This window comes from Lethenteron reissneri, chromosome 10, assembly GCF_015708825.2.
Source record: "Lethenteron reissneri isolate LAM-NWPU_2019-01 chromosome 10, ASM1570882v1, whole genome shotgun sequence".
Lineage (NCBI taxonomy): Eukaryota > Metazoa > Chordata > Hyperoartia > Petromyzontiformes > Petromyzontidae > Lethenteron > Lethenteron reissneri.
Window position 1 is genome coordinate 7,453,147 of NC_083788.1, and position 26,903 is coordinate 7,480,049.

At 47.9% G+C, this 26,903-nt stretch overlaps 2 protein-coding genes across 3 annotated transcripts in view; one reads left to right on the top strand and one right to left on the bottom strand.

Moving 5' to 3' along the window:
• On the top strand, positions 1-7,643 carry CTHRC1 (collagen triple helix repeat containing 1). Its single transcript, XM_061549381.1, has 4 exons — positions 1-765; positions 2,829-3,101; positions 4,594-4,816; positions 5,992-7,643. Exons 1-4 carry the CDS (start codon positions 655-657, stop codon positions 6,138-6,140), a joined length of 756 nt encoding a protein of 251 aa, XP_061405365.1. The 5' UTR covers positions 1-654; the 3' UTR covers positions 6,141-7,643.
• Positions 7,387-26,903, bottom strand: part of LOC133340901 (syndecan-1-like) — a 23,394-nt gene continuing 3,877 nt past the window's right edge. Inside the window, exons 2-6 of one of the 2 annotated variants that reach the window (XM_061549380.1) lie at positions 17,022-17,160; positions 16,227-16,384; positions 14,889-15,155; positions 14,147-14,411; positions 7,387-13,384 (exon numbers count right to left, since the gene is read on the bottom strand). In XM_061549380.1, coding sequence (XP_061405364.1) covers positions 13,227-13,384; positions 14,147-14,411; positions 14,889-15,155; positions 16,227-16,384; positions 17,022-17,160 — 987 coding nt within the window. In that variant the 3' untranslated portion in view covers positions 7,387-13,226. Of the gene's footprint in view, positions 13,385-14,146; positions 14,412-14,876; positions 15,156-16,226; positions 16,385-17,021; positions 17,161-26,903 lie in introns of both variants that reach the window. The other variant, XM_061549379.1, reaches the window with a different exon arrangement.

Here is a 26,903-nt window from a genome sequence, read left to right on the forward strand (position 1 = left end):
AATCTCGTCCCAGACCTCTCCACCACCGCCGCACCCCCCCATCCACCACCCTCCGCCCTGCCCTGTCCACCGCCACTTAAATAGAAGCCATGCTGCGGGTCTGAGCCCCTGAAACAGCGAGAGTTGAGGCCGGGAGTTTCGGAGTCTATAGGAGGGGAGGCGGGGACATCGGGAGAAGAGATTAGGGAGTGCGGGGAGCCAAGAATTCGCAGGCGAAAGGAGGTTGGAGGCTCAATAGTATATGCGGTAGAAAACCCAGGGATATATGTGAGACCAAGAGGGAAGTAAATCGAGACACCTAGGACCTTGCAGGCGTCTGAGGACGTGTGAGTCTCTGAAACCAGAAATTGAAGAGACCAGGCCACCAAGAGGCTAGGAAACTCAGAGCCGACACGTCCAGGAGACTCGAAATCCAGGCGACCTTCGGTCAATTAGAGTCCGTGCGTTCAAGTAAGCAGGTGACAAGTAGCCCAGAACACCAGGAGCTCAACAACCCAAGAGACAAGGATTCTCAGAGCCCAGACGTGCAGGAAACCACAGATCTAGGAGATCAGAGAACAGGATTCTAAGGTGACAAGAAATCAGGAGGTAAGCTGACAAGGAGGCCAGAGGAAACCAGTATCCTAAGAGTCAAGGAGATCAGTGCTTCTTGTAATGGGGGCTCCATTCACCGGCTGCCTGGCCTTAGGGCTCATGCTCGCCGCCTGGAGCCTCGGCTCCACCTCGGAGCCTGGGAAGGTTCGGCCGGGCCGTCAGCACGATGAGGTAAGTGCGCCCCCCATCCTGGAGACCGGGACGTTAAGAGGGCCCACACGCGAGGTGGCTCAGAGGGTCGGAGCGCCGTGCTCGCACCGCTGAGATGCTGGGTTCATATCCGAGCAGCTCTGCTGCTTGTCGTTGAACTTCTTTCGCACCGTACGTAGCCAAGCGTGATAATCGGAAGTGCGGGGGAATGCCAACTTAGTACAAAAAGCATTTCTAAAGAAACGAGTTTGCAATATCGATGATTTAAAAGTGCGCAGCTCCCAGTGGCTTCCTAATATCGTCCAGGAAGAACGTTCCAGACGGCCGCAGAAGCGCGTCTGAAAGCGCGCGATGCAGTGGATCGTCTTTGTTCGATGGCCAGACAAAAGCCGCTGCTGCCGAGGATGACCGCAGTTCGCGTGATGGTGGTTTATGCTCCCTTGACGAGATCAGCAAGGTGTTGCGGTTAATTTGCGACAAGAACTTTGTGTGTGTATACAACGTTCGGCGACCTTGTGATGCGACCGGGTCCTCAAGTGGCACGAGTTGATGGTCTCAGCCTCAGTGACAAATGACTCCGTGATAGAAACCATCATTAACATTGGGCTCTGCGCTTAATTGGGATACACTTCACAGTTCTGAGACTTAATAAGTATAACCCGTAAAAACAAAGTTTTTCACTATAAATCCTTTATATGCGTGGCGGCTAGAGTCCTCTCGTCCTCTGGCTTGAGATGGCTGCCACCTATGGGTCAGATGATTGCATTGCACCATTAAGCAATTGGTAATTAAATATAATATTTAGTCCTAAAAAGTGTAAAATTTTTGAAAAATAAATTTCACGAACATTAATTGTCACGCACAACGAGTCTGTGTGGAAAATGTCAGCTCGATTTGATCACGGGAAGTGGGTTAAAAAAAACGACCGAAAGATTTGCACGGTCCTAAGCAAGCAAGCAAACTTAATATAAAGGATTTAAAAAAGGATATCGGTTTGAAGGCCAGTGTCCGTTTACATTCCTCGCCACCTTCACCAAATCTGCACCAACCAACGTGGTGAAGTATGGCCAAACGACCCTAGCGGTGAGGGGAGGCTCTCATCCAGCAGTGGATCGACAGGGGACTGTTCACCTGCGTCGTGCGTGTGGCACCTCGAGTGAGAACAAGCATGCATACGCGTGGATTCTGTAATGCTTTACAGCGCGCGCTGGTATGTACGCAAGTATGTTGAACTTCTTTCGCACCGCACGCAACCAACCGTGCTAATCGGTGCTCGGGAAGGACAACAACAAAAAACTGTTTATGGAAATTAGCTTTCAATCTTAGGGACCGTCCATAAATGACGTCACGCACTTAGGGGGGGGGGGTGTCAGACATTTGTGACGATGTGTGACGAGGGGGGGGGGGGGTTTGAGAAATGTGACGTCACATCAAAATGCGCAACTTTAAATATAAACAACAGGTTCTACTTAATTAAATATACTTTTTAATAAATGTTTTCTCCTACAACATCAGAGTGCAGCGCCACATTAAATACGCACTACAATGACAATAGTTTAAAGCGATTTGAAGCATGTTTATTTTGGGGGGGGGGACAGAGCTTTGTGACGTCATATTTGAGAGGGGGTCTGACTTTTTGTGACGCCGTGTGACGAGGGGGGGGGGGGGTCAAAAAATCGTCCAAAATCGCGTGACGTCATTTATGGACAGCCCCTTATATGATTTAAAAATGCATAGCTCCCAGTGGCTTGTCCTGGGTAGCATTTAATTAACTACTTCGAAAGCCGACGGGTAACTATCATGACAAAATTAATTTGCATATTTGCAAAGTTAATTTTTTTGCCCTGTTTTTTTTCGTCTTCAAGTATTTGCGCAATAAGCCTTTCTGATCAATTCAAGCAACGACACTTTGCACTGAGATTTCGTTCGCCTTGGATCATTCGTTAAGACAGTTATCGTGGCCGCATGTTACAGCCGACGGACGGACAGAGCGAATGCATTAACGCACCAACATTAGTTGGAAATCTTTCAAGAATGATGATGATGACGACGACGATGGTGATGCTGGTGGGGTGTGCGAGCAGAGAGCGGTGGGAACGGCGACCGGGCCGTGCCCCTTTGGGGTCCCAGGCCCCTCTGGCCGCGATGGCCTGCCCGGACCCAGCGGGACCCCGGGAACTCCGGGGGTCCCTGGCCTGCCAGGGAGGGACGGGACCCCAGGGCTCCCTGGCAGAGACGGCCCTGCCGGGGAGTGCGGGGAGCGGGGAGACCGGGCCGAGCGAGGGATCTGGAAGCCCAACATCAAGCAGTGCGCGTGGAACGCATTCAACAACGGCCAGGACCTGGGCAAGATACAGGTAAGGACACCTGCACCAGGTACAGACGGTCCATACCTGTCAACTCCTTATCAGGGCATACCTTATTGCAGACCAATTCAGACCTTTTTGGTCACCCCTGTGTCCTTAAACATCTCAACGTTCATCCTTCAAAGTCCCATCACAAGGGAGAAACACATATTCTTAGGTTTTTCGGTAAAGTCACGTAGATCAAAAATTTAAATTCATAAAAGTAAAATAAAAATAAAACACAAACAAATAGACAAAGCATGTTTTTTGCCGTATTGAAACAGCTGTACTCCGTATGGACCTGATAACTATAAATTCCTCTTGATGTGAAACTTTCGTGACTGCAGGAATCCATACTCTTTGGTTCTTTCGGTAAAGTCACGTAGGTAGAAAATAAAATCAATCACGGCGTTTCGGGCGCAACACAAGCGTCCATCATCAGGTGGGAAAACATGGTCTGCTGCTGATGCAGACTGTTTTAAAAGGTTTGAAATGGGAGTAGCTCAAGGGTTATAAAGAAGTGGCCAGGGCGAATGATGTTAATGTGAGAACTTTACATTTGGTTGACATTGAAGTAGCAGAAGAGACTGTCATGTTATCTAAATGGTCCCAATCAGACGTGGACATTATACCACTTATTTTATTTTATACCTACGTGACTTTACCGAAAGAACCAAAGAGTATCAATATCCCTGTTCAAGAATACGGGTAAACCGTATGGGTTGACAGGTATGAGACGTCACCTTTATATATTACTTGCACATGGACATCATCTATAGATATCACTTGGACATAGACACCACCTGTACGAAACGGTGGACGTTAAAGATCCCAGGACATCATTTACAGGCCGCCATTGTGTGCCGGTGCCATAGTCCCACTTTGGCAAATTGGAGAAAAAAAGAGATACACCACAAATCACTGCGAGAACTTGGCAGGACCTTCCTGACAAAAAAACGTCACGAGACTCACTTTTTTTTCGATTTAAAGCTTTCGTGACTGTAGGGATTCATCTTCTTGGTTCTTTCGGTAAAGTCACGTAGAAAAAAAATCTGTTGATATGCAAATTCCTTTGTCAAGGCGCCCTTCCTCCCCTAACCCAGCTTAAGTATACGCTGCCAAACTTGGTGGTGTTCATTCAGACGCTGTCTTTCCGACAGACCTGTTCTTCACCTGAGGACGGCTGCTTGCGTTGTGGCCGAAACGTCGTGAGAATTGTATTTTATTATGTTTTATTTCTATTATTTTATTATTTCCCTTCTACTTAACTTTACCGAAAGAACCAAGAAGAGACTCACTTTGTCAGTGACGTTTTCCTGGCCAAACAAGCAAAATAATACAACAATAATAATAACCATGAATCTGCTATACACAAGCTTCTCCTTTCGTGCGAAGCCAAGGCAAATTTAACCTTTTACCTCCCCCCCCTCACTGACCTTCACTGCCCCCCACTTCTCTCTGGGCGCCCTTCCCTACTACCCCCCCCCCTCCTTTCTCCCCACAGTCGTGCACCTTCACGAAGGAGCGTGGTGACAGCAGCGTGCGCGTGCTCTTCTCGGGCGCTATGCGCCTGCGCTGCTCGGTGCCGTGCTGCTCGCGCTGGTACTTGACCTTCAACGGCGCAGAATGCTCCGGCCCGCTGCCCATCGAGGCCATCGTGTACCTGGACCCGGGCAGCAGCCCCTCCGAGACCAACGCCTCCATCAACATCCACCGCACCACCAGTGGTGGGTAACCCGCCGGATTGTACACGGTGGCTCGGAGATGTTGATGACCTCGCCTGGTGTACACAGGAGGTTGTGGGTTCCATCCACGAATGACTGTATTATATGAATGAGACCTGCGAGTCAAGGAATGTATGGGTTCACGCCTGAGTTCGGGTGGGAGCCATGGTGGCGAGATGTTAACTGCCTCGCCTGGTATGCAGGTGGTCGTGGGTTCAATTTAGACCCTGACGCCTGCTGTATATTTGGAGTTTGCAAGTTCTCAACGTGATCGCGTGGATTTTTCCCCCGGATCCTCCGGGTTTTCCCCTCCACAATTAGAACCGAAACGTGCGTTTCGAGTATTCGGCTGCTGTACAATTTCCACGTGAGAAACCAACTCCGTTGAGCTTATTATTCTTAAAGTTATATAGCCATGGGTGGGCGAATCTGAGAGTGAAGTTTCGTGGGAACGGTAACCGTGTTCGTAGCGATAGGAGCACGACGCGGAAAACTCCAGAACCACCGGTGGGTGTACGGCGGAGGTGCTTATCAGCTGTACCTTCCCTTTTAGCCCCCCCCACCCTCCCAGTTCCTGACTGCCACATTTAGATAAAGCTCCTCCCCACTCCCCTTAACAAGTATATATAAGATCTTGTCTCTTGGATTTCTCTTCACTTGATACAGTAAATTTGGCTGTGACGGTCCCACCTGAAGACGGAGACTTGTTGCTTCCGAAACGTCGTGATTTAATGTAGTTATTTTTATTTCATTTTTTTTTACCTACGTGACTTTACCGAAAAAACCCAAGAGTATGAATCCTTGCAGTCACGAAAGTTTCAAATCTAGAAATGATGTACGGCAAGCTTCTTTCGAGCTGTGCGTAGCCAACCGTGCCGATCGGAGGCGAGCGGTACAACCCCAAGTGAATCGGCGAGTGCCCGCTCATCAGAGGTCGCAAACGGATTTTGATTCCTTACCTGTACCCGTTCCCTACCCGTACCCTACCCGAAATGAGTGACAAACGGTTACTCACCAGTGACTCACGGCCTACCCGTACCCGGCCGCACCAGGCTCGCAAACGGCTACCTGTACCCGGTTGCGGCCTCTACCGCTCATCAATCCGCCAGTGATTTTTTTTGGCGTTTGCGCGTAACCATGTGCCTCCCCCCCCCCCCCGCTTCCCCGTGCACCGCCAGTGGAGGGTTTGTGCGACGGTGTGTCGGCCGGGGTGCTGGACGTGGCGCTGTGGCTGGGCACGTGCGCCGTCGGGGGCTTCCCGCACGGGGACGCGTCCACCGGGTGGAACTCCGTGTCGCGTCTCATCATCGAGGAGCTCTTCAAGTAACGGGCCGAGCCTTCTCGCTCGCTTCCCCCACCACCCCCCCCCCCCCCCCCACATTGAAACCGTTCAATTTGGAGTATTAGTGTCGGATTATGAAGTCAGTAAAAAACTGGTTCACACACATGTTGTTGCATTGGGACTTTCTTTCACCGTACATGTCCAAGCCTTGGTCATGATATTTCATGTGTTAATTCCATCTACTTTATATTCGTGGTTCTTTTGGTAGTCACGTAGAAGGGAAATAATAAAATAAGAAAAATATAAAACAATAAAAATTCTCACGACGATAATTATAAATTTTGTAACATTTTCTTGCTGTGGATTTCACACCTGACGATTGCTTGTGTTGCAGTCGAAACGTCGTGAGAATTTTGATTGTGTTATATTTTTATTATTTTATTATTTCCCTTCTACGTCACTTTACCGAAAGAACCAAGAATATGAATCCCTGCAGTTACGAAAGCTTTAAATAAAAAAAATCATCTACTTTGTTTACCCAGGAAAGATTCAACAAGTGTCAACTCTTTCTGGAGGTTCCTGCCAAATTTTAACAGTTGGGCACAATGATTGCCATGTGTACTCCCAATGAAGTCATTTTCAGGTAATATTTTCTAATTTAGCAAATTTGGACCATAACACCAGCACAAAATGGTCTACTCTTGCGAATGCCGTCACAGGATCAAAAATCTTGATTTGAAGCTTTCATGACTGCAGGAATCTATACTCTTTGGTTCTTTCGGTAAAGTCACGTAGGTAGAAAATAAAATAATTAACGTTTTGGTCACAACACAAGCATCCATCATCAGGTTTGTGCCCAAAACGTCGTGATCTATTTTACTTTATACCTACGTGACTTTACCGAAAGAACCAAAAAGTAAGATAAAAAATGTCCACTGTGAAAGCAGATGGCAAGTAATATTTTTAAGATTAATATGCACAGTATTAAGTCAGGGAGGCTGCTGGATATTAACCGATAAACACACAAATACTTTCTAAAACCTCTTGTGTTACTGTTGGAATAAAGTTTACTTGCGAATACAGAACTAATATTTAATAGAGGTTGATAATATTACACCGTCATCCCGGTTACTATCGAGTGCGCTCAAACATTTGCACTGCATTGACTTTCACACGCAATTGAAGGGCATCTCTTAAAAGATGCTACCGCCCACACAGCAAAACACATAACCATTCCCACCAGGTGTTGGTGGCTGTATGGAAATTAATAAATTAGGCAAACTCTGGGAAGTTAGAAAAACAAATTAAAAAAAAGTTTTTATTATACCACTTATATAGCGTGTTGCGTTACAAGACGAAAAACATTATAGATCAAAATGTTTCCAAAACGAGATTATGTTCAGATCAAGTCACAGAGCCTGACTCACGTTAACTGTACGTACCCCTATAGTAGTAGTGTGTCGGAGTGAGCAGTGCCGAGTGGTAACTCGGCTACTCACACGTATACACGGTACCGTTAAATTAAATAGTTCTCCGCTGAAAAAAAAATTAGACTATGAAACTGACAAAAATGACCACGAGGAGTTGCAAAAATTCTTCTGAACTTTTCTGACGATCAAACACAAGCTCGTTAATATCCAGTATGGATTCATCTCCCCACAAATTGTGATTTGTATAGTTTGAGTGGTCTCTCACTGTTAATATTATAAAATCAGCTGGAGATGAGGCTGGCCACCTTACCATTTTTACCAGGGCTTTGTGTCTAACTGGATACATTTCCGGGCCGTTGGTAGACTGGAGCAGATGTGTAACCAATAGCTACAGACATAGCGAGCGGAATTGCTGGATGTTGGTAGTGTGTGCCGAGTGCGGTGGTCATAAGATGTTCCGGATTGCCAACCCAGACCCCGTCTGAAATCAAGCCCCGACTATAAACGTGTATGGCCACCTCGCCACAATTTTAACATTCACAGGGCAGGTCCCACCTCTTCATTGACAGGTGACGTTTAACACCGTGTCATCTTCATTTTAAAGCCACTCAATCCTTCTGCCCGACGACGCGAAGTCAGAGGAATTCGCGGATGACCCCTGTTAAAGATCTCGCCATACAATCATGCCCAAATCATCATCATATAGTCACGTGGCTGTACCTCGTAAACCGTTCTTATGCCATTCACTGGGGGGGGGGGGGGGGGGGGAATCACAGGCCCATAAGGCTTCACTTTTATTTTATAGACAGCAAACTGTTGCCAAACGACCACTTTTCCAGAAATTAGGGTAGAAAAAATTGGCAAGTTTTAAAAGCTCGCCCATACCTCGTAAACCCGACTACTGTACAAAACGTTTCTTGCAATGCCTCGAGCTTGAGCACAGTTTCTGTTTTTCCGAAACAAAAACTCGCGCAAAGTGGACATTTTTGCCAGTTAAAAAATATAACAATAGAACCCAACAACAACAGCAATGTCACTGAACGCGCACATTCTTAAATATAAACGTCATTAAGTTATAAATGTTATTACTCCTAATTGCATCCTGTTATGTCATTAATTTATGAGTGATTACATGGGTGTGCAAGCCCCCTGGTTAATTCCTTAAGTCAACTACAAAACTCCGTTAATAAAGACAAGCACTATGTTTACATGGCAAGACGACATTCTAGCAATTGCAATGGCCGTAGCAAGATTCGTATGCGTTGATCGATTGATGTTCTTTAACTTCATCAAGGGTAGAGAGATCTCCCATATCTCCGTTGCAAGTGGGATGGGAGTAAAACAACTCATTTGTCAATTTGGCTCAGGCGAATGATGTTCCGACTCTGAGGATTATTGAAGATTTTTTCGGTATCGAAATCGTAGCCGACGGGAGCTCTTTTGCTCGATATGAACGCTCCGCAGATACATTATCGGATGGCCGTGCCGAGGATTGAACCGTCACATTTCGAGCTCAGCGTGCCGACCACTACTAAACCACGCACGCGTCTGCCCGTAATTTAGAATGAGCGACTTTGAGTTTAACATCGCTTTTTTAATTGAAAACCGATGTCAGAAGCTACATAACTTCGTCGAAGCCAGTTATGATTAGGTTGCATGCAAACAAATGCAATCCAACGACCCAATTTAGATCGTAGCAGGGACATCCAATTTGCACAAAATGTTTAACTGAAGTACACTTGAATTTGTGTTCAATTAGGCCAATTCATTCCCATGGTAAGGCAATGAGAGCTGCCGAATATTGCCATGGAAATGGAACATAATGGGTTTCAAAGTGTTGAGATTGATTTTGCATATGGCAATGGGTAAAAATCTCCATTTCAAACGTTTGGACTTAATAATGCGTATCGTCTCATTATGAACCGTTCATTCGAAAGAGAAACCCGTGATTAACTTGAACTTGCCGAGCACTAACTGTTCTAATAAAATAACAAGAGGATTTTTTTAAACGGATTATTATATAATAACACTACCATCAATTATTTCAGTGATATTAAAGACAGATTATATAAAAAAAATATGATAATCTTACAAACGTACCAATCACTATAAATTACAATGAAGAAAACTGTGAGCAGTCCCAGTCCACATGAGTTTCGAACGCACGCTGTAAAGAAATCAGTCTGATACAATATTAATATTACAAGCGAGCCAAGTGAATCCACGCAGTGAGCCTCCGATGCATGTACATTATCAAGTAGTCTCTGATACAGTATTTAGTGTTACAAGCTGGCCGGTACGGTCCATGCAATGAGCCTTAACTGCGCAGGTCATCGTACAAACTTGGCGACTGGATGGAGCCTTAAAAGCATTACAAGCCGGGCAACATCAGTCCACCCAATGAGCCTATGAAATGCACCATAAGACGGTCTCGTCTACACCGATAACATTAAGAAGACATCTCCAGCCAATGGACATCCCCATCCAGTGGAATAACAACGTCCGCAGACTGAAGCATCCTGTTCCGAGGTATAAATGTTTGGGCCGAACAGCTGAGAGAAACGCACTACCCTAAACTTACTACCCTAAAGGGGTGGGAGAGGTAAACACAGTAGCGATGAAGCGAATTCGGATGTGCAACACATTGTCACAACTCAAGATCGCGATTAGATTTAACAAGATATGTTGTTTAAACGTTATGGTTAATGGTAGTGTCGTTGTGATACTTTACACAGGAACGGTGGTTCCCAAACATTCTGGAACCCTTGGGCCAAACTTTGACATGTCAAGGACAACTTTTTGCAGACCACCAAGGTGGTATAAAACACCGTGCGTTTCCCAAACAAATATCCTATCTGCAAAAGTTCCTAACGTGCCATGGGTTTTGAAGCCCACTGATGGTTTAGTGGACCGCATGTTGGGAGCCACCGACATTGAACACAAGATTCGATTAATTTATCGTGAGCGTACATATGGGTTTATACGACTGGATTCATCATTACATCGTAACAACCCGAAGACACTGCCCGGTGCCAAACAGCCTGGTCTAACTCGTGAGCTTGCCAAGGCTAAAGAACAACCTGCATCAATTGCAAGATAAGAAACGCAACGTGGCAGCTAGACGTTGCTTTTACGGAAACGCAACGTGGCAGCTAGACGTTGCTTTTACGTTTACAAAGAATCATCAGTGTAGTTGTATCCCTGCTATACTGCTGGCTGTATAGAAACATCTTCATCTCTCCCCCCTACAAAACTGTTTGGGCATCTGGTCACGAGGAACCAGCGCAGGACAAATATTGTCAGATGTGATTAGAACATCTTCCTCGAGCGGATGAGCAATCTCTATTCCCATCGCCTGGTCTGCGCGGCACAAACATTTCTCATCTCGGCAGAGTTTTTCGTATTTTTTTTTTGAGAGCCAACACTACACAAATGCTGACCAACGTACCAAAGTAGCGAGCCTCCTGAAATGCGTCAACCAAAAACAAAAAGTCGACGGGTGACTTTTGTTCAAAAAAAATAAAAATGCAGAATCCTTCAAAAGGGGGCTCAGCCCAAAAGCAGCTGTGACATTTAAATGACCTGGTTATTTTAATTTCAAATTAGTTACATCAGCTTCTAACTCTCACCTTCCCCAAATGTGAAATGTGAAAAACCAGATCAAAATGCCACGTTCCCATGCCACGTCAAGCGACTCGCGACCGTGGAAGCCTTCATTACACCGGATGATGAGTTTACAGTATTGATCGATTTCCCCCCCTCCCCCCTCCCCCCCAAGTTACACATTTCAAGCACCATGAACATGGGTATGTTTAGTTTTAGTTTTTAACCAACGAAAGTTAAATGTATCGAGAGGAAATGATATGCGGACACGAGCCGCTCGGACGGACACGATGAGGACGATTCTAAATTACAGTCAATGGGAGGGACGGGAACTTCCCTTTCCCCACCGGGGGTTGCCACCTGTACTGGTTGCCCCAGGATCGTCTCCTCTTGTTAGAGGCGGCCGTCCTGGGAAATCTGCTCGTCTTCCGACGACATTAAAAGTCCTGTTTTTTTTTTTTACGAAATACACCGCTCAAGGCAGGTGTGTGTGTGTGTGTGTTCCACGTGTACTTTTCTCCCATCCTTTGCTATTGCGAGATGTTTCTTCTTCCCATATGTCCCGGTTTGTTGTATCCCAGAGGTGGCAACCCGATTTACCACGAAAGGGAGGTGCAGCAAATGAGTGTAAGCGAGGGATTACAGTTATGGTTAGGATCATGGCTGGGCTTAAGGATGTTTTTAGTGCTAGCGGTTGGGCTATTGTCCGAGCCAAAGTTAAGAGTTTAGCCAAACCACAAGACGTTACTTATCGCAGGTATCCATTCAAATTTGACAATCGTCGCTGCAAGAATCCAGTTTTTGTGCTAACACCTCCACTTCCGAAGGCCTTCGTGTAGTTTGAGAGTTTAATAATGTCCCCACGTCTCGTTGTTTCGGCTTTACCCACCATAAAAAAACGGTTAATTTTCGTGCGCCCCAGCGCAATGTCAGCAAACCAGGTGGAAAAATCCCAAACTCCCTTCACCCCCCCCTCCCGCACGCCAAATTCACAAACACACTCCCACTGAGCGTGCGTGGCAACCCGCACGCCACAACAACGCAGCCGTGTCCCCACCCACCTCCGGGGTGAACACGCCTGTGGAGGGATTCGCCGCTATCTTATTGCCGTCCTTCCTGGAATGAACCGCCGATTCGCAACAGCTCTGAGGTTATTATTGTGCTCACTGCTAGAATGTGCTACGTCGTACGCAAAACCTCTTTTGCTGCTGTTAGCACGGAGCTGCACTGTTCGATGATTAAGAGATTAGCCGACAAAAAAGATCGACTCTCGATTAGAGCTGCAAATAGCGACCAATCGTGTCACCGACCGGAGCTCTGTTGCCATCGATTAGCCGTGAACGACTGGTACAGTATATACACGTTTGTTGTACTCTATTAGGCATTTCCATTAGTTATTTGCATGGGTTAGTGTGTGACACATAGTTGCATGGGCAGACACTGCGAGCCGCAGTAAGGCACCCCAATGAGATGAGGGTTCTCTGTATCGATCAGCCAGTAACTGCAACTGTGTGTGGCATGCCTGCTAGCTCAAGACACCGTGTAAACAGTATACTCGACTAAATCAATTTTCCTGCAAAGACTGACGATTTTGAAGCCGACCTAGTGAGACTAAAAAATATGAACTGTTGCAGCTCTCGTCTTGTTCACCCAATCCAAAGCGGTCAGGCAGGTAATCGAAGGGAGAGGGAGGGGAGGGGGGAACTGGGCCCCCCTCCCCTCTCTCCCCCCCGAGGCTCTCCCCAAACACGGGAACCTCGCCTACTCGAGTCATGCTCCCCCTATGGGTGGGAATCGCTGAACCAGCGCCGAGTCCCAGTGAAAGTGGGAAATGGAGGGAAGATTTGCCAATATTCAACAAGTCCCGTTTTCGTGAAACGCTGGCAAGTGTCGTGTGCTCGTGTTCTTAGTGCACGCGGGAAGGAGGTATGCGTTGTGTACACACGAGTGGCGTAGGCCGAGGTGAATTGGCCAGCGCCGCCGTGCGAGAGTACCTTGGTAACAAGCGAGAGAGAGAGAGAATGCGCGAATGCGGTTGTACGTGTGGGTGAGGATGCGAGTGTAGGAACGTGCGTGCGAGTGTTGGTGTGCGCGTGCGTTAGGCGTAGAACTCCTTGGCGGGCGGTGGTTGGAAGACTGGTTCCTTGGTGTCGGCCAGGGCGTACGAGCCCTCGTCCTTCTTCTTCATGCGGTAAATGAGAAGCAGCACAAGGAAGGCGGCGAATAGCAGCCCCACCACGCCGCCGGCCACCACCGCTGCGCAACCACAACAACAACCGCTGAGCACAGAGAACACCATGCATGTGCACATCGACCACAGCAACAACCGCAGAGGAGTCAAACTCGCTCACTCCACCCGAAGATTGCTCCGTTACTCGCACCCTCATACCCACTGCCCGGTCAAGTGCGAAACGGAAGTTGACCGTCTCACACGCTCAACTCCACCTTACCCAATAACTCCGCTACTCCACCACCCCTCTCAGCCACTCACTTCACTTGACCCACTCGCTCATTCGCTCTGTCCATCGAATTTCAATTCCTCCGCTTATCCACTAATCTCGCCCACCCACCCATCGATTCGCTCGCATCATACCGCACCCAACTTGCCCATTCACACACCCACTCGTCCATTCAACCAACCCATTTTATTGGTAGTAACCTCCTGGTTACACCAGCCAACAGCGGATTATTCTGTCCGTCCGTCATGCATCCAAAAATGGGAGGGGTGGGGCTGGGTGGAGAGGGAGGGGCTGGGTGGGGAGGGGCTGGGTGGGGGGTGGGAGGGGTGGGGCTGGGTGGGGAGGGGCTGGTCATCCCGTGGTGCCCTTATAAAACTCAACGTTTAACCTACTCACGCCGGCTTGTGCCCGCCCTCACAGTCGGGCATATTTGCGCAATACACCACGCCGCCGTTGACGCTGGCCATTGACCGAGCAACCCAACGTTACTACCAGCTCCCTCCGCAGGTACGTATTCTCACTCACTCGCCCTCCGACCGCCCCCACCACTTGCCCATACCTGCAAGCACCTCCGTGCGCTCGAGGAGGCTCTCCGCCGTCGTTTTGCGAGCCGACACCTCGTTGTTGACGGGCTCCTCGGGGCGGGGCCGGCCGGTGCGTGGCGTGCCCACCTCGTTAGTGTCCACCTCGTCCCCGTCGCCCACCTCGTTTCCGCCGTCGTCCCCGATGTCGCCCACCTCGTCGCCGGCCCGCCCGATGCCCCTCCCCTCGGGAATTCGGTTGTCGTCCGGCGAGGAGACGGTGGTGGCCGCAGCAGAGGTGGCCTTGGGAAGCGCAAGACGCACGCGGCGTCAATATAAAAACGCGGAGAGCACGGTGCGTGTTATCAACGTGGAGTCATACGATACACATTGAAGCATCGGACATGCCTTTCGCTAAATCACCCAAGCTGTGCTCGACCTAGCCTCGGAAGCTAAGCTGGATTTGAGCCTGGATAGTGCCGTGATGGGCGATTACGGTGCATAAAACAGGTTGTTCCAAGCTGCTGCGCGTGCGGCTACGTTATGGCAAGGCGAGGACAGCGCTATGCTAGGATGTCTTTGGAAGGGTGTCTTTACTGGACATCTGTGAAAAAGATCCTGGACACCTGTGAGAAACAGCTTTAGAAGCTCATCGAATTCCTCCAGTATAAATAAAGATACCGATGCTGGAAGGTGCCGGCACAGCTTTTCTCGGCTCTCTAACAGTTCGTGGAACCGCAGAGAACGCGCGTTGGGCCGCGTGCGTACCGAGGGCCCCACCTCCGCGGGCTGCTCGCGGGGTCCGGGCGGCACGGGGCGGTTCGGAGGCGTTGGCGTGCTCGTGACCGTCTCCTCGTCGTAATCCTCGTTGTCGTCGTCCTCGCCCTCCGTCTCCTCCGAGTCGGCGGCGTTCCCACGGGCGGGGGGCTGGGGAGGGGGTGGCGGGGGGCTGGTCCTCGCCGTCGTCGCTACCGCCGCTGCCTCCTCCTCCTCCTCCGTGGCCGGGGCCTCGCTCACCGGGCCCAGCGTCCCCACCGGGGGCTCGGCCTGCAGGCACGGACGAAAGATGGTGGCGCCAAGACGGCAATCAACCCCCATGCACAAAGACCCCCTCTGTTAGCGAGCACCTATGAAGGCCAGCACGACACACGAGAGGGTGGGGTGGGCCAGCACTAAGTCTCCCAAGTGGCAATGTCTACACACTGCACCAGGTAGTCATTTGAGGCCGAGTTGACCTGGTGTTTGGCCAGGATAGGGAATCGAACTGGGGTCGTCGGTTTTGAAGCACAGCACGCTAACCACTGCGCCACCGCTCCCCAAACCCCACACAAAACACAACAAATCAACGTTTAGCCACGGGGACTGGCAGGTAGGCAGGATGGGGATGGAGTGTGGTGGTGGTGTAGCGTGTGTACCTGTTCCAGTGTGGTGTTGTGGTTCATAACTGCCTGGTATGAAGGAGGTTGTAAATTTGATCCCGACCCTGATGCCTGTATATTTGGAACTTGTACGTTCTATCCCCGTGGTCACGTGTATTTTTATCCGGATCCTCTGGTATGTCCCTCCACATTTAGAATCAACACGCGTTTCAATGCGACCTGTTGGCATAATAATATTTAAAAAAACATTTTTTAAACGCGCTTTTATGAAATGTACTAGTAATGGAAGAACTCCACGACTCCAGGAAGTGGCCCCGAAGCTTGCCATAACCGTCAGTTGACCGTGGTCAATTCCACCCAAGCCGAAACATAACATATAAAAAGAATGTTTAAAAAGATATATTTTTATTTTTATGATAGAATATAGTATTGTCATCAGTATGACATATCAAGTTTGCAGTCGATACCACATTGGGAAGTGGGTTAAAATTGAGTTACAAGATTTGAGGATACAACAACGCCAACAACAACAGACTGAGTTAAATGACAGCGTGTAAAAAGAGCTCTACAGCTCCGTGGTCTTTACCTGGTAAAATAAAGAGTTTGGTTTAACTGCAGCAGGACATTACGTACGGTGTGGTGGTGTAGTGGTGACTACCTGCAGCAGCAGGCTAATGAGCCGTTTGCAATTACCTGCAGCCACGCAGGTGCAGTGCGTTAACGCGGTGGCTGCGTTTACCTGCAGCTGGACTGAGACGCGGCCGGGCTGGGCCCGGGGCTCTGCGTGCGTGTCCTGGTAGCGAACCGTGGTGGCCAGCTGCTCGCTGGGCAGTGTGGCCGGGTAGTGCACTTTGTCCTGCGAAGAATATCTCAGCACGTCCTCCAGCGAGACCAGGCCTGGGTACGTCACAAAGATACAAAGATTTCCCCGTATAGCCTTCACAGACTGTTGAAGCGAGTGCTGATAGCGAGGACCTATGAAGGGCCAGCATGGCACCACGAGGGGGTGGGTGTACGCACAGATACGCAAGCAAGCATAGTCATACATGCTTATACAAAGACAAAGATCCCCCGTGTAGCCTTTAACTGACTTTTGGAGCAAATGCTGATAGAGAGCACCTATGAAGGCCAGCATGGCACCACGAGGGGGTGGGTGGCCAGCACCACGCCCGGCCGCCTTTGTCTCGCCAGTGGCGATGTTTACACATTGCAGTCATTTGAGACGAGTCGACCAAGGGGTGACCCATGACTGGTTCAGATAATCATCACTGGTGGTGGCCGTGAGCAGGAAACGAACTCGGGTCGCTGGGTTCATAGCGCAGCGCCCTAACCGTTGCACTACTGCTCCCCACGTCATACACACACACACGACACGCGGAAGTACACAGATAAAAGCCTTGCACGCAAACTTACACAAAAAGGCACACGTGAAGGTATGAACACATAACTCAGAAACTTAAGCATTCGTAGTTTGGAAAAATCTAAGCATTACGGACAGTCGGGGAACTAGCTCATAGCGGGACGGGACACGAACCGGAGCCGGATCCGGAGCCGTAGTCTGCCTCTGCATCGTCATCGTCATCGCCGACCTCGTCGTCCGAGCCCAGGCCCGACGCCCCTCCTTGTGTGTCCAGGTAGATGACATCGTCCATAGTGTAGGGGCTCAGAGATGCCTGCACACGCGCACGCACACACCCACACGACACGGTGCTTTAGGACAATACATGGCTCGATCATCATCATCATCATCATCGTGAGCCACGATCAACCGACTACTGCTGGATGAAGACCTTCCCCAAGCCATTGCCACCTCTTATGGTCCCGCATTGAAAAGCAGTCCCACCTAGCAGCTGTACACAAAGCCAATTGCATTGGCCTGACGCCTGAAAAGGCTTGTGCATTATTTTTCTGCCACTGTACCGCTATATAAAGAGCACATTACACACCTCTATACAACATATCTCACCCTACCTCTGTGCGCTGTGAAAAAGGGCCATTGCTCGAAACGTCATCCGTTACACACCTCTCTCTAAATGCAGTATTATTGATGATTACGTTTAGTTTTGTTGTTATTTGCACCACTGCTAAACGCAATGTTACCACATAACCTCTATGCAATTATCAACAAACCGGTGTTGCTCCTGCTGACCCAGTAATAAACCAGCACGTTTGTTCACGTGACGACTGTGTTGGGGTGGAGGAGGGTTTACGACAAACATTTTATTTACAAGATTGGACCCAAATTTGTATTTTTTTATGAAAATCGGGCTGTTTAATGTTCACTTTTCACAAAGCAGCAAGCATTTGATGCACCCTAGGAGGGATGTTGGGCAGAGTCGAACCCAGACAGGGATTCAAACGTGCAACATCAAGACTGCGAGGCGAGCACTCCAACCACTCCACCACCCAGCGAAATAAAACCCGATGTCATGGAACAACAAAGCACACAAGCCAATTCGAGATATTAACCACGCAACTCAAAAACAAGATCATATACTACAGCCACATATCGATTACATCACACATACAACGCAGAAACACACAATCAACTGCAAGGCAATTGATTTGCTAATTCCCTGCAGAAATTATGGGGTGCCCGCGGTAATCGAACCATCAACGCAGTGTAATATGGCTCAGCGGGGAACACGGGCCGATCGCGAGGCTACCACGCCACTTTGTGAATGACCCAAGACCACTCACACTGCAATTTGGGCTCCCGAAATCCCCACGAGCCTTAAAATTCCCAGGCTGCCTAAATCTCCCATCTCACCAAAGGTGATGACACTGGAGGCTGCCTCGAGGCTCACGTCTGTATAACAAAAAAAATAATCAGAAAACAGATGGACAGCTTTACACACTCAACATTCTTCTTGGTTCTTTCGGTAAAGTCACGTAGAAGGGAAATAATAAAATAATAAAATAAAACATAATAAAATACAATTCTCACAGACGCTGTCTTTCCGATAGATATGTTCTTCACCTGAAGATGAATCCCTGCAGTCACGAAAGCTTTAAATCGAAATTTATACTCAATATTCCTCAAAGCCCATCCATCCACCAGCCTCCTGTTAATCTGTCCACGATAAAACCAGAGGTTTTTTTTGGTTAGGGTGGTGGCGGCTTTAACGACACATTTATATTTATGCGATCGAACCCTAAAAAAACCCTCTATTATGGATCATATTGGTCGCGAAAGAAAACGTGTTAAACTGATTAAACCTCAGTCGTTCAAGAATCCTCCTCACTCATGTTGACCTCTCTCACCTCTCCCCAGCTCTTCTGCCCACCCTCCCATTCCCCTCCGATCCAAGGCGCAATGTTGCCTGCACTCGCAAGCCAAAATCCCGTTATGACATGGGGTTGGCTGCTCGTATTTTCTTTCTCCATGTGCTTCTACCTGTGTCGCGTCTCCTGTCACATCCACTGCACTCATCTCGAGCCTCCACATCCTGCCATCTCATGCTTGGTCTTCCTCTACTCTTTTCGATCTGCCCCTGTGGCATTCTACAGAGCCCTTCTCATTGCATCTTCGTTTCTTAGGAACATGTGCTGAAACCATCTAAGTTTTGCCTCCCTTCCACAGACATTCATAATCTCAGCAAGGTCTCAACCCTTTCAACCTCTTAGTGCCAGCCAGCATCAATCTCTGCACCATGAGTGTCCACTCTTCTTCTAGTTGCTCCTTCGGGTCTGAAAAGGCCCTGCTACTGAAAGAGTACAGCTAGCCAGAGTGTGCAGTTTCCAGGTCATGCAGGGAGTGGTGCTGTTGTTACAGAATACGGTCGCACCGCGCACGCCTTAACCCCGTTCAACATTGCACCAAAATAACAAACAGAAGAGAGCGGAGGCACCGAACAAAAAAAACGCGAGAAATTCTGGAAGCGAGATGACATCGAAGCCAGTAAAACCAACAACACAAGCACAAAAGTCCTTTGGTCAGACCATAAATCGGTACCAGCTGTGGTGATAAACCTTAGAGCTACCCTTTGCATTTTATGGCCAATTAAAGTGAATTATGAGATAACCAACTCATTGGAAAAGGTTATCAGATAATTCACTCACTCTCCTGACAACGAAAGGGGTACCGCAGAAGATTTGTCAACTCAAAACGATAACGGACCAGTGAGATTTCCGGGGTGGGTCCCAAGGACTGCAAGTCAATTCACAGCACAGACTCCCATAATGCACCATGAGAATCAAAAAAACAAAAATGGCCGTGGTGCTGCCCCTCTTCAAAACCGCCATCCCCCTACCCCAACCCACCCGCAACCCCTCGGCCGACCCCTGACCCCGTCAGTTTGTGCCGCAGTTTTAACTTTCAAAAGGCATACCTTCTCAAAGGACTACCATAGAGGTCATGGTGCGTGTTTTCTTAGGACAATGGCAACGCTAAACCTCTCATGTGAAGTGACCAAGCCTCTTTATTCCCCTTTTATTATTAAATTCGTCTCTATAGAAAAGAAAAACAAATTAGGAAAGCGAAGGGGAGGGGTTTTAAGAACACAGAAACGTCGCTGGCTAGTCGCGGGGCCACTCCCGAGTCTCAATGCACGCGTCGCCGAGACAATCACAGGGCTGTTTTTGCTCGGAATTTGCGGCATCTGCGTCTGTTCTTTGTGCCTCGAATCGTGCAAATGAGCGGACGCAGTGCCCTCAGTCTCCTGCCTCAAGACCGTGCCCACCCTCCTCCCCCCTTACACACAATGGCAAAGATGGCTGAAGTGGGGGGGGGGGGGGTATTTCCAGGGTTAAGGGTCCGCTGTGTTGAGCCAAATAACTTTGGCACAGTGTGGAGGTAAATTAAAATCGGCGTTCGTGGGAGTCGGCCATTGTGTGGCAATGTCAGGGCCCAAAATCCAAAGTCTGAAAAATTACTTACGACTAAAAAAAATCCACGAAACGGTCCTTGTGCAATCAACTAAAGCATGATCACGCAACACTTGCCACCCAGACGGAGCTTCCCAAACAATTTAAATTTGTTCTTAAACAAAACTCGCTTTTAATTTGTGCCCCCATCTTGTCAGAACTCGGAAGCCAAGCAGCCGTGAGCCTGGCATAGTGTTTGGATGGGTGAACACCTTACACAAAACAGGTTGCCATTCGACTGTGGGACCTATATTGTAGGCAGCAGAGAGCAATTTATCAAAATCTATTGTGTTGCTGTACTTTTAAGTCCTAACGCTTATGCGTTCCACCTTCACCAACCCACAACTGAACAGCATAGTTATGTTTGTTTAAAATAATACCAATGCCCCGCATGGTAACAGGAGGCTCTGCTTCAGCAGTGGATTTACAAAAACGCCAATCTTTTGACAATCACTAAATCACCAAGGTCCTGTCACTCATCTGCCAAGTACTGGTATATGGCAGTTTCGCACAGTTCAGGAGCGGCCTGACCCTGATAAGACAGAAATGGCCATTCACCGAGTAAAAGTTCTCCAAATGTGGTCAAGGCATTGGTGCACAAGTTACAAAAGTCTATTTCTGCAGGTTAAATCAATGAAGCTTCTCAAAGTTATTTATTGAGTGGCTTAAGTTGGATTTAAACTGGCGATCCAGGAACCGGGAGGCTAATTATGGAATTGGGTGTCACTCCAAGACAGGCAGCGGTCTGCGAACTGATCATTTCAAAAGGTGCTGGCTGGCTCAGCTTTTGCAGGAGTCGGCTCTGTGAGTCACCCAGCCATTTTCACCCCCATTTCTTTTGTCAACAATGTTCAATTAAAAATGTTACTTTGTCTTTGGTTATATCTGAAGTAATAGCTTCCCTTTTGTTTGCCTTACATTCCTCAAAAAGAAAGGGAGTTAAAAGAGGAAATTAAAATTATCTGAATTTTCAGTTCTAATTAAAGCAATACTTTAATTTACGGCAGTACGCACACCAACTTCGAGGCTTCAACGACCTGGGTTCCATTCGCAGCAGTCAGGCACAATGCGAGTGCCAAGTGGCGACTGAACCTGGCCTGGGCCTCCCATAGTTTAACTGGGACCTAATATAAGCAACTGGTGTAGTGCACAAGTATTTATCATCATCACCCACGATCAATCCACCGGTGGACAAAGGAAGGCCTACCCTCAAGCCGTTGCCATCTCTTGTGTGCCTGCGATCTTTTCCGTAATGGCAGCACACAAATAATGGTAAAGTGGAAATAACAGTTAAGCAGGCACAAGCCTTGATAGTGCTTTTATGGGTATCCACAATGCACTAACAGGTTGTCATAGGGCTGCAGGGCTACGTTGCAGGCAGGAGAGCACCGCTGCAACAACAAAAAAACACGGTTGTACTGTACATCCATGCTCCTACGCACATTCCGTCCATGCTTTCATGAACCCATATTGACCAGCTTGGCAAAGCATGGTCAAATAACTCCCATAATAACGCATTCATTTTATTTCACAATTCATGCTAATTGCACCCGGTACCGCAGTACATTAATTATATATAAGGATGAAATCCTATATACTAGCTACTACCAAGCAAATTAAAAACCTACTACCAAGCAAAGTGAATAAACGAATAAAGAAATTGCACCAAAACAAAAAAGGCGCAAACAACAACAAAAAAGTTATCACAAAAGAGAGAGAAATTAATCCATAAGGTCACATCCCAGATCACAATCCCAACTTCTCAACGAAACCAGAAAACCTTCACAGGAGGGGCGGCGGTGGCGGAGTGGCAAAATATTACGACGAATTTAAACCAATTCGCACCTCCGACTAGCAAGGTTGGCTACGTACGGTGAAAAAGAAGTTCAACATAAATACATACAGCCCCAATTGGTCAAACGTCCAAAATGCGATTGCCTATTTTCAGCGTATAACTGACACAGCATGGAGACGACTTCATCCAGCAGTGGGCTGACAAAAGGGCTGCACGTGTACAGCAATAACACGGTTTACGTCGGGGATGCGTTCCCGAAAAAGTGCGACGACAAATATCGAAACTGACGTAAAATCAGAAACGATTTACAGGGTAGGTTGGGGGCGAAGGCTGTGAAACGACCTCAAAGGGGGGGAAGACGTAAATTGGGGTATTACTGTAAAATCTAGTGCAGGAAAGCTGGCACGGAAAATAAAAGAGACTGGTCGTGTGCGATGATATGGCCACACCAGCTATGAAGCACACTTTGCTGCCTTCATAAGTTTTTTTTTTTACTCCAAGTACTTACTTGCCTTATGGTATATTTATCTAGGATGAAGGATAACATGTCAATTGCATTACGTCTGTGCCCATCTCTACGTGTGCTTGAATAATAACTACGAGCGGTTGCGTGCAAGCGAATGTTTTGAGTTGGGAGGGTATATGTATGCACTAACAAAAAGGCAAAAAATATCGCTCATTAAAATCAACATTAATGCCAACATTCTTTCCTGTAAAATTCCCCGTGCACGTATATTATTTCACATGTGTTCAATTCCTTATACGATTCGATGACCTGTATTTAATCAGGTGAGGAGGGCGCTTTGAGTTTTACTATTTCATTTGCAGAGAAAATCAGTTAACTTGGTGGGGGGTTAAGGAGGCCAACGGGAAACCTTTAAAACATTTTCCGTTTAAATCTTGGATTTACGAAACTACCACATGAGGACTGACACCGAATAAATTACACTTTTTATATCGCGCCCTTCAGCAGTACATCATGATGTGCTATATATGAAAACATTTCAACCTTCCACACAAAACAAGATCAATACCGTAACGGCAACAACATAAAAATCTACACGAGACAATAACATTGGGGAGAAGAGATTTGCACCAACTCATTTGGTCCAAGAGCCCTGCAAGCGTTGGCATAGAAGAGAGCGTTTATTCACAAGTAAGTTGCCAATGATGACATACACCACAGGCGCATTTTAACATGCACAACTACACGGCGCGACATACAAAGTTCTAATAATAATAATGTGTGTGACGCAAAAACGCCGGATGGCTGCCACAGTAACCGAACCATCGCAAATTATCCGAGCGCCAAGACCAGTGACCGCTCCCTGCCTAAAACACCCACCCCGGGTAGTGTCCTGTACTCGAAATAACGTGGGCGCATATTATAACCATGAGCCACGTGTAAGGTTTCCCCCCCCCACCCCCAATCTGCACTGTTATTCGGGCACGATGGATGCATTTGTCTCGTCAATTACAGAGTTGATGATCAATGCCGACTCGACTGTTAGCTGCATCTGAACGCTGATCAGAAAAGTCAAGTGTCAGCCAGATTACTACCGTACTGCTACTACTCGGCTTGGATTTTCGGTGCCGTTGAGTTTTTCCCCCCCCTCCATTTATTTTATATTCTTATAATATAAACGGCAATATGAATAACATGAAAGCCAATGGTCAGAACACTTCCAAGATGATGGGTAAAACGGAGACGGAGCGATATTATCAGCTCCAAGGTCCAGGAGCGTTGATAGATGTGGTAGCTTAAAAGAGGCCTTCATCCAGCAGTGGATAGAGAATGGATTATGATGACAATACATAATACCACAAGCAGTACACATGGGCTAAATCTGGTCTTAATGGACATAACTGGGCTTTGTTGACATTGGATTTGCCAGGGACACCCGACTCCTGCATCCGCCTAGCACATTGGGGACAGTATTAAAATATTGACTTAACCTTATCAACGTCGTGGGACACGAGAGCCAACGAGTCCGCCACCGTCTATTACTGCGACGGAGGCTTGGCCAGTAGGCGATTGTCGTGCGGCGAGGAGTCACACTGAGCGACTGAAGTGGCCCCGCTGTCCCAACAACAAAACGACATTGAAATGCCATTTCCTCCGCCAGCGAGCTTATTAAAACTCACTGGGGACACACCGTGAGAGAGAGAGGATTCTCATGCAAGCTCTCCCCGCAAGCCCCTTCTCTCCTCCATGCGCCACACAAGTCTGCATCTAATTATGCCCAAAGGCTGACGTCACTTATTACCAGTCACTTAAAGCTATCCGAGCGACAAATGGAAGGCGTTATAATACCGAGGACATTGCGCTGGAAGTCGTCATGAGAACATTGAGGCTGTTTATATGTGTTTTTTTTGGTTTAGCTCTCCAAATAACCCTTCTTGTGTGTTTGCAGTGTTATCTTCCACATACGCATGCATGCACGCACCACACCACATGTGCAGATTAACACCCTGGTAACACGAAGCAGCTTTTCCCGAATGATAGCCTCCCAACTAACCATCTCAGACACCGGACTTCATATTCTGCGTCTTAACTCAGGATCCAGGATTAGTATATAGGCTCAGCTAGAGGAGACCAAATCACATGATCAACACCCTTGAATCTAATCCCCAAGACAAGGGACCAGTACCAGTGTCCTAAAACAGTCGCAAGAGGTCAGGTTTTTGTGGACAATGTCTTTTTGTTGTCATTTTCTCCCAATGTTATCTTTATTGCCCCATCGGAGCCATTGAAAATGGGACAAAGCATCCATTCGGATCTCTCACACAGCACTGCAATTCATGGACTACGTCTCGATTAAGACTCGGCTCTGAGAGACTGGCTTTCAGGCTCACACGAGTCCTCAGACTCATGTGTACGAGACCACATTTTCAGGGAACAGACCGCCGGACTCACTGACAAATGGCTGATTGACAAGCGTGCCGACCCCCATGTCTACCCGACCGCCCCAGTCGCAACTGGATCTGACCTTCACAACAGTAGGCTCTCCCAGCAGCGCGCGTGTTAATATGGCATTAAAAATAACGCGGAGAGCTCAAGGTTTTAAAAGGCATGCGGCACGTGTGATTAAAGCGTTCCCAGGTCGATGCCCTCTCCAGGCAACCCTGCACATGGTGCCGAGTGGGGGTCTCTTGGTGGCGCCTGCACTACGATAATTTTCCAATTGTCCGTCTGTTCTGGTTAAATCTTTTCAAACTGCCTAAGGTAGCTTGAGAAAAAAACATGATATGCCTTTAATGTTGTAAAGAACACCTAATTGATTGTACATGGATGTAGATATGTAAACTCCATGTGGAACTCCTCAAAAAGGACATGCCCAAACAACCAAATGTAAGACCCTCTTGAAATAGCTTGGAGACTCAATGCTTTTCCTTGATAAGAGGAAATAGCCTCGCAAATGTTTTTGCGTTGTACCGTGTGCCGTTTGGCATGATGTCTGACATTTCGCTGCGTGTCCCTGGAGACCTTTTTTTTTTTGCTTCCTCAGAAAGCTCATCGCATGTGGAGCGAAACATTAGACATCATGCGGAACAACACGTGGCACAATCCGGACGACATCAGAGAGCTAACTGTGAGGAAGGTTAAACCTGAATGAATTCTGCAGTTGCTGCTGCCGCTGCCGCTGCCGCTGCTGCTACTACGGCTGGGAGCAAGGGAGGTAGGGGCAACAACAAAGTGGAGCTGGGAGTTCGTTTGAGCTCGGAACCCCACGGGAACGCAGCTGCCTTTCCGCCCACGTCCGTGGATGGTGACGGCAGCAAATTGCTCCAAGGTGCTGCGGCAGCGCTTGCAGTTGCCTTCGAGCACGGTGGCGTTTCCCCCCCCCCCTCGCCCCCTTTTCTGTGAATGTTTTTTTCCCCGTGGCCGCCGTCGCGGTCGAATCAATTTCACGCCGCACGGACGTGCGCTGGAAAAACGCACGAGTTTTACTAATTTGCAAAAAGAAAGGAAGGAAGAAAAACTCGTGAGATAGGCTCTTTTAGGAATAATTCTCTGTTGGCCACGTTAATAATAGTGCGTGTGTGTATATATATGCTTACCATGACATTTATTACCCATTGATTATTATGATGACTTTCACCAGCCCACACCGGTCAGGACCATGAAGTATGGTCAAATAACCCCCACAGTTTAGAGAGACCTTCATCCGGAAGTATATTGAGAAAATGTCTAAAAATAAATTATTATTAGGTGGGGGGAGGGGGGGTAGTGGTGGCGCAGTGGTTAGGGTACTGCTCTATGAACCTGGCTACTTGAGTTCGATCCCTGGCTATGGCTAAAATCATTGAGGAGTAATATTGGAAGTGGTCCTGGGCCCCACACCCATCACCAATCTGCAATGAGAAGCATAATGATTATAGCAAAACCACTCCCCTGATCTGTATCATGTGGTGATTTAATCCAGCCGTGAAATCGCAAAGATGCTGTTAATATCTAACATTATTGTTTTTTTGACCTGTTGAAGACATTGCAGGAGTTGTGGCATCACGTTCTGGGACAGTTGGCCAAATATCAGAGACCTCGGGCAGCTCTGCTGCTTGTAGCGGATCCACAACACCTTGGGGTCTCCCCGTCTTCGCCACACATGGACAATCGTGAAGCAATTGTGCCGCTAATATATTTATTTTTAATTAAAGAACAGGAACTGCTCCCCCACCCACCCCAATTCTCTTTCTGGCTGGACATCAAAACGGTGCTGGTATGTGTGCACGCCGTCACGCGGTCTGCCCCCG

Excerpts from the sequence above, each read along its gene's own strand:
- CTHRC1 (XM_061549381.1), top strand. The coding sequence starts at position 655 with ATGGGGGCTCCATTCACCGGCTGCCTGGCCTTAGGGCTCATGCTCGCC. Across the intron at positions 3,102-4,593 it reads AGGACCTGGGCAAGATACAG|TCGTGCACCTTCACGAAGGA; the intron begins GTAAGGACACCT and ends TTCTCCCCACAG. Across the intron at positions 4,817-5,991 it reads CATCCACCGCACCACCAGTG|TGGAGGGTTTGTGCGACGGT; the intron begins GTGGGTAACCCG and ends GTGCACCGCCAG.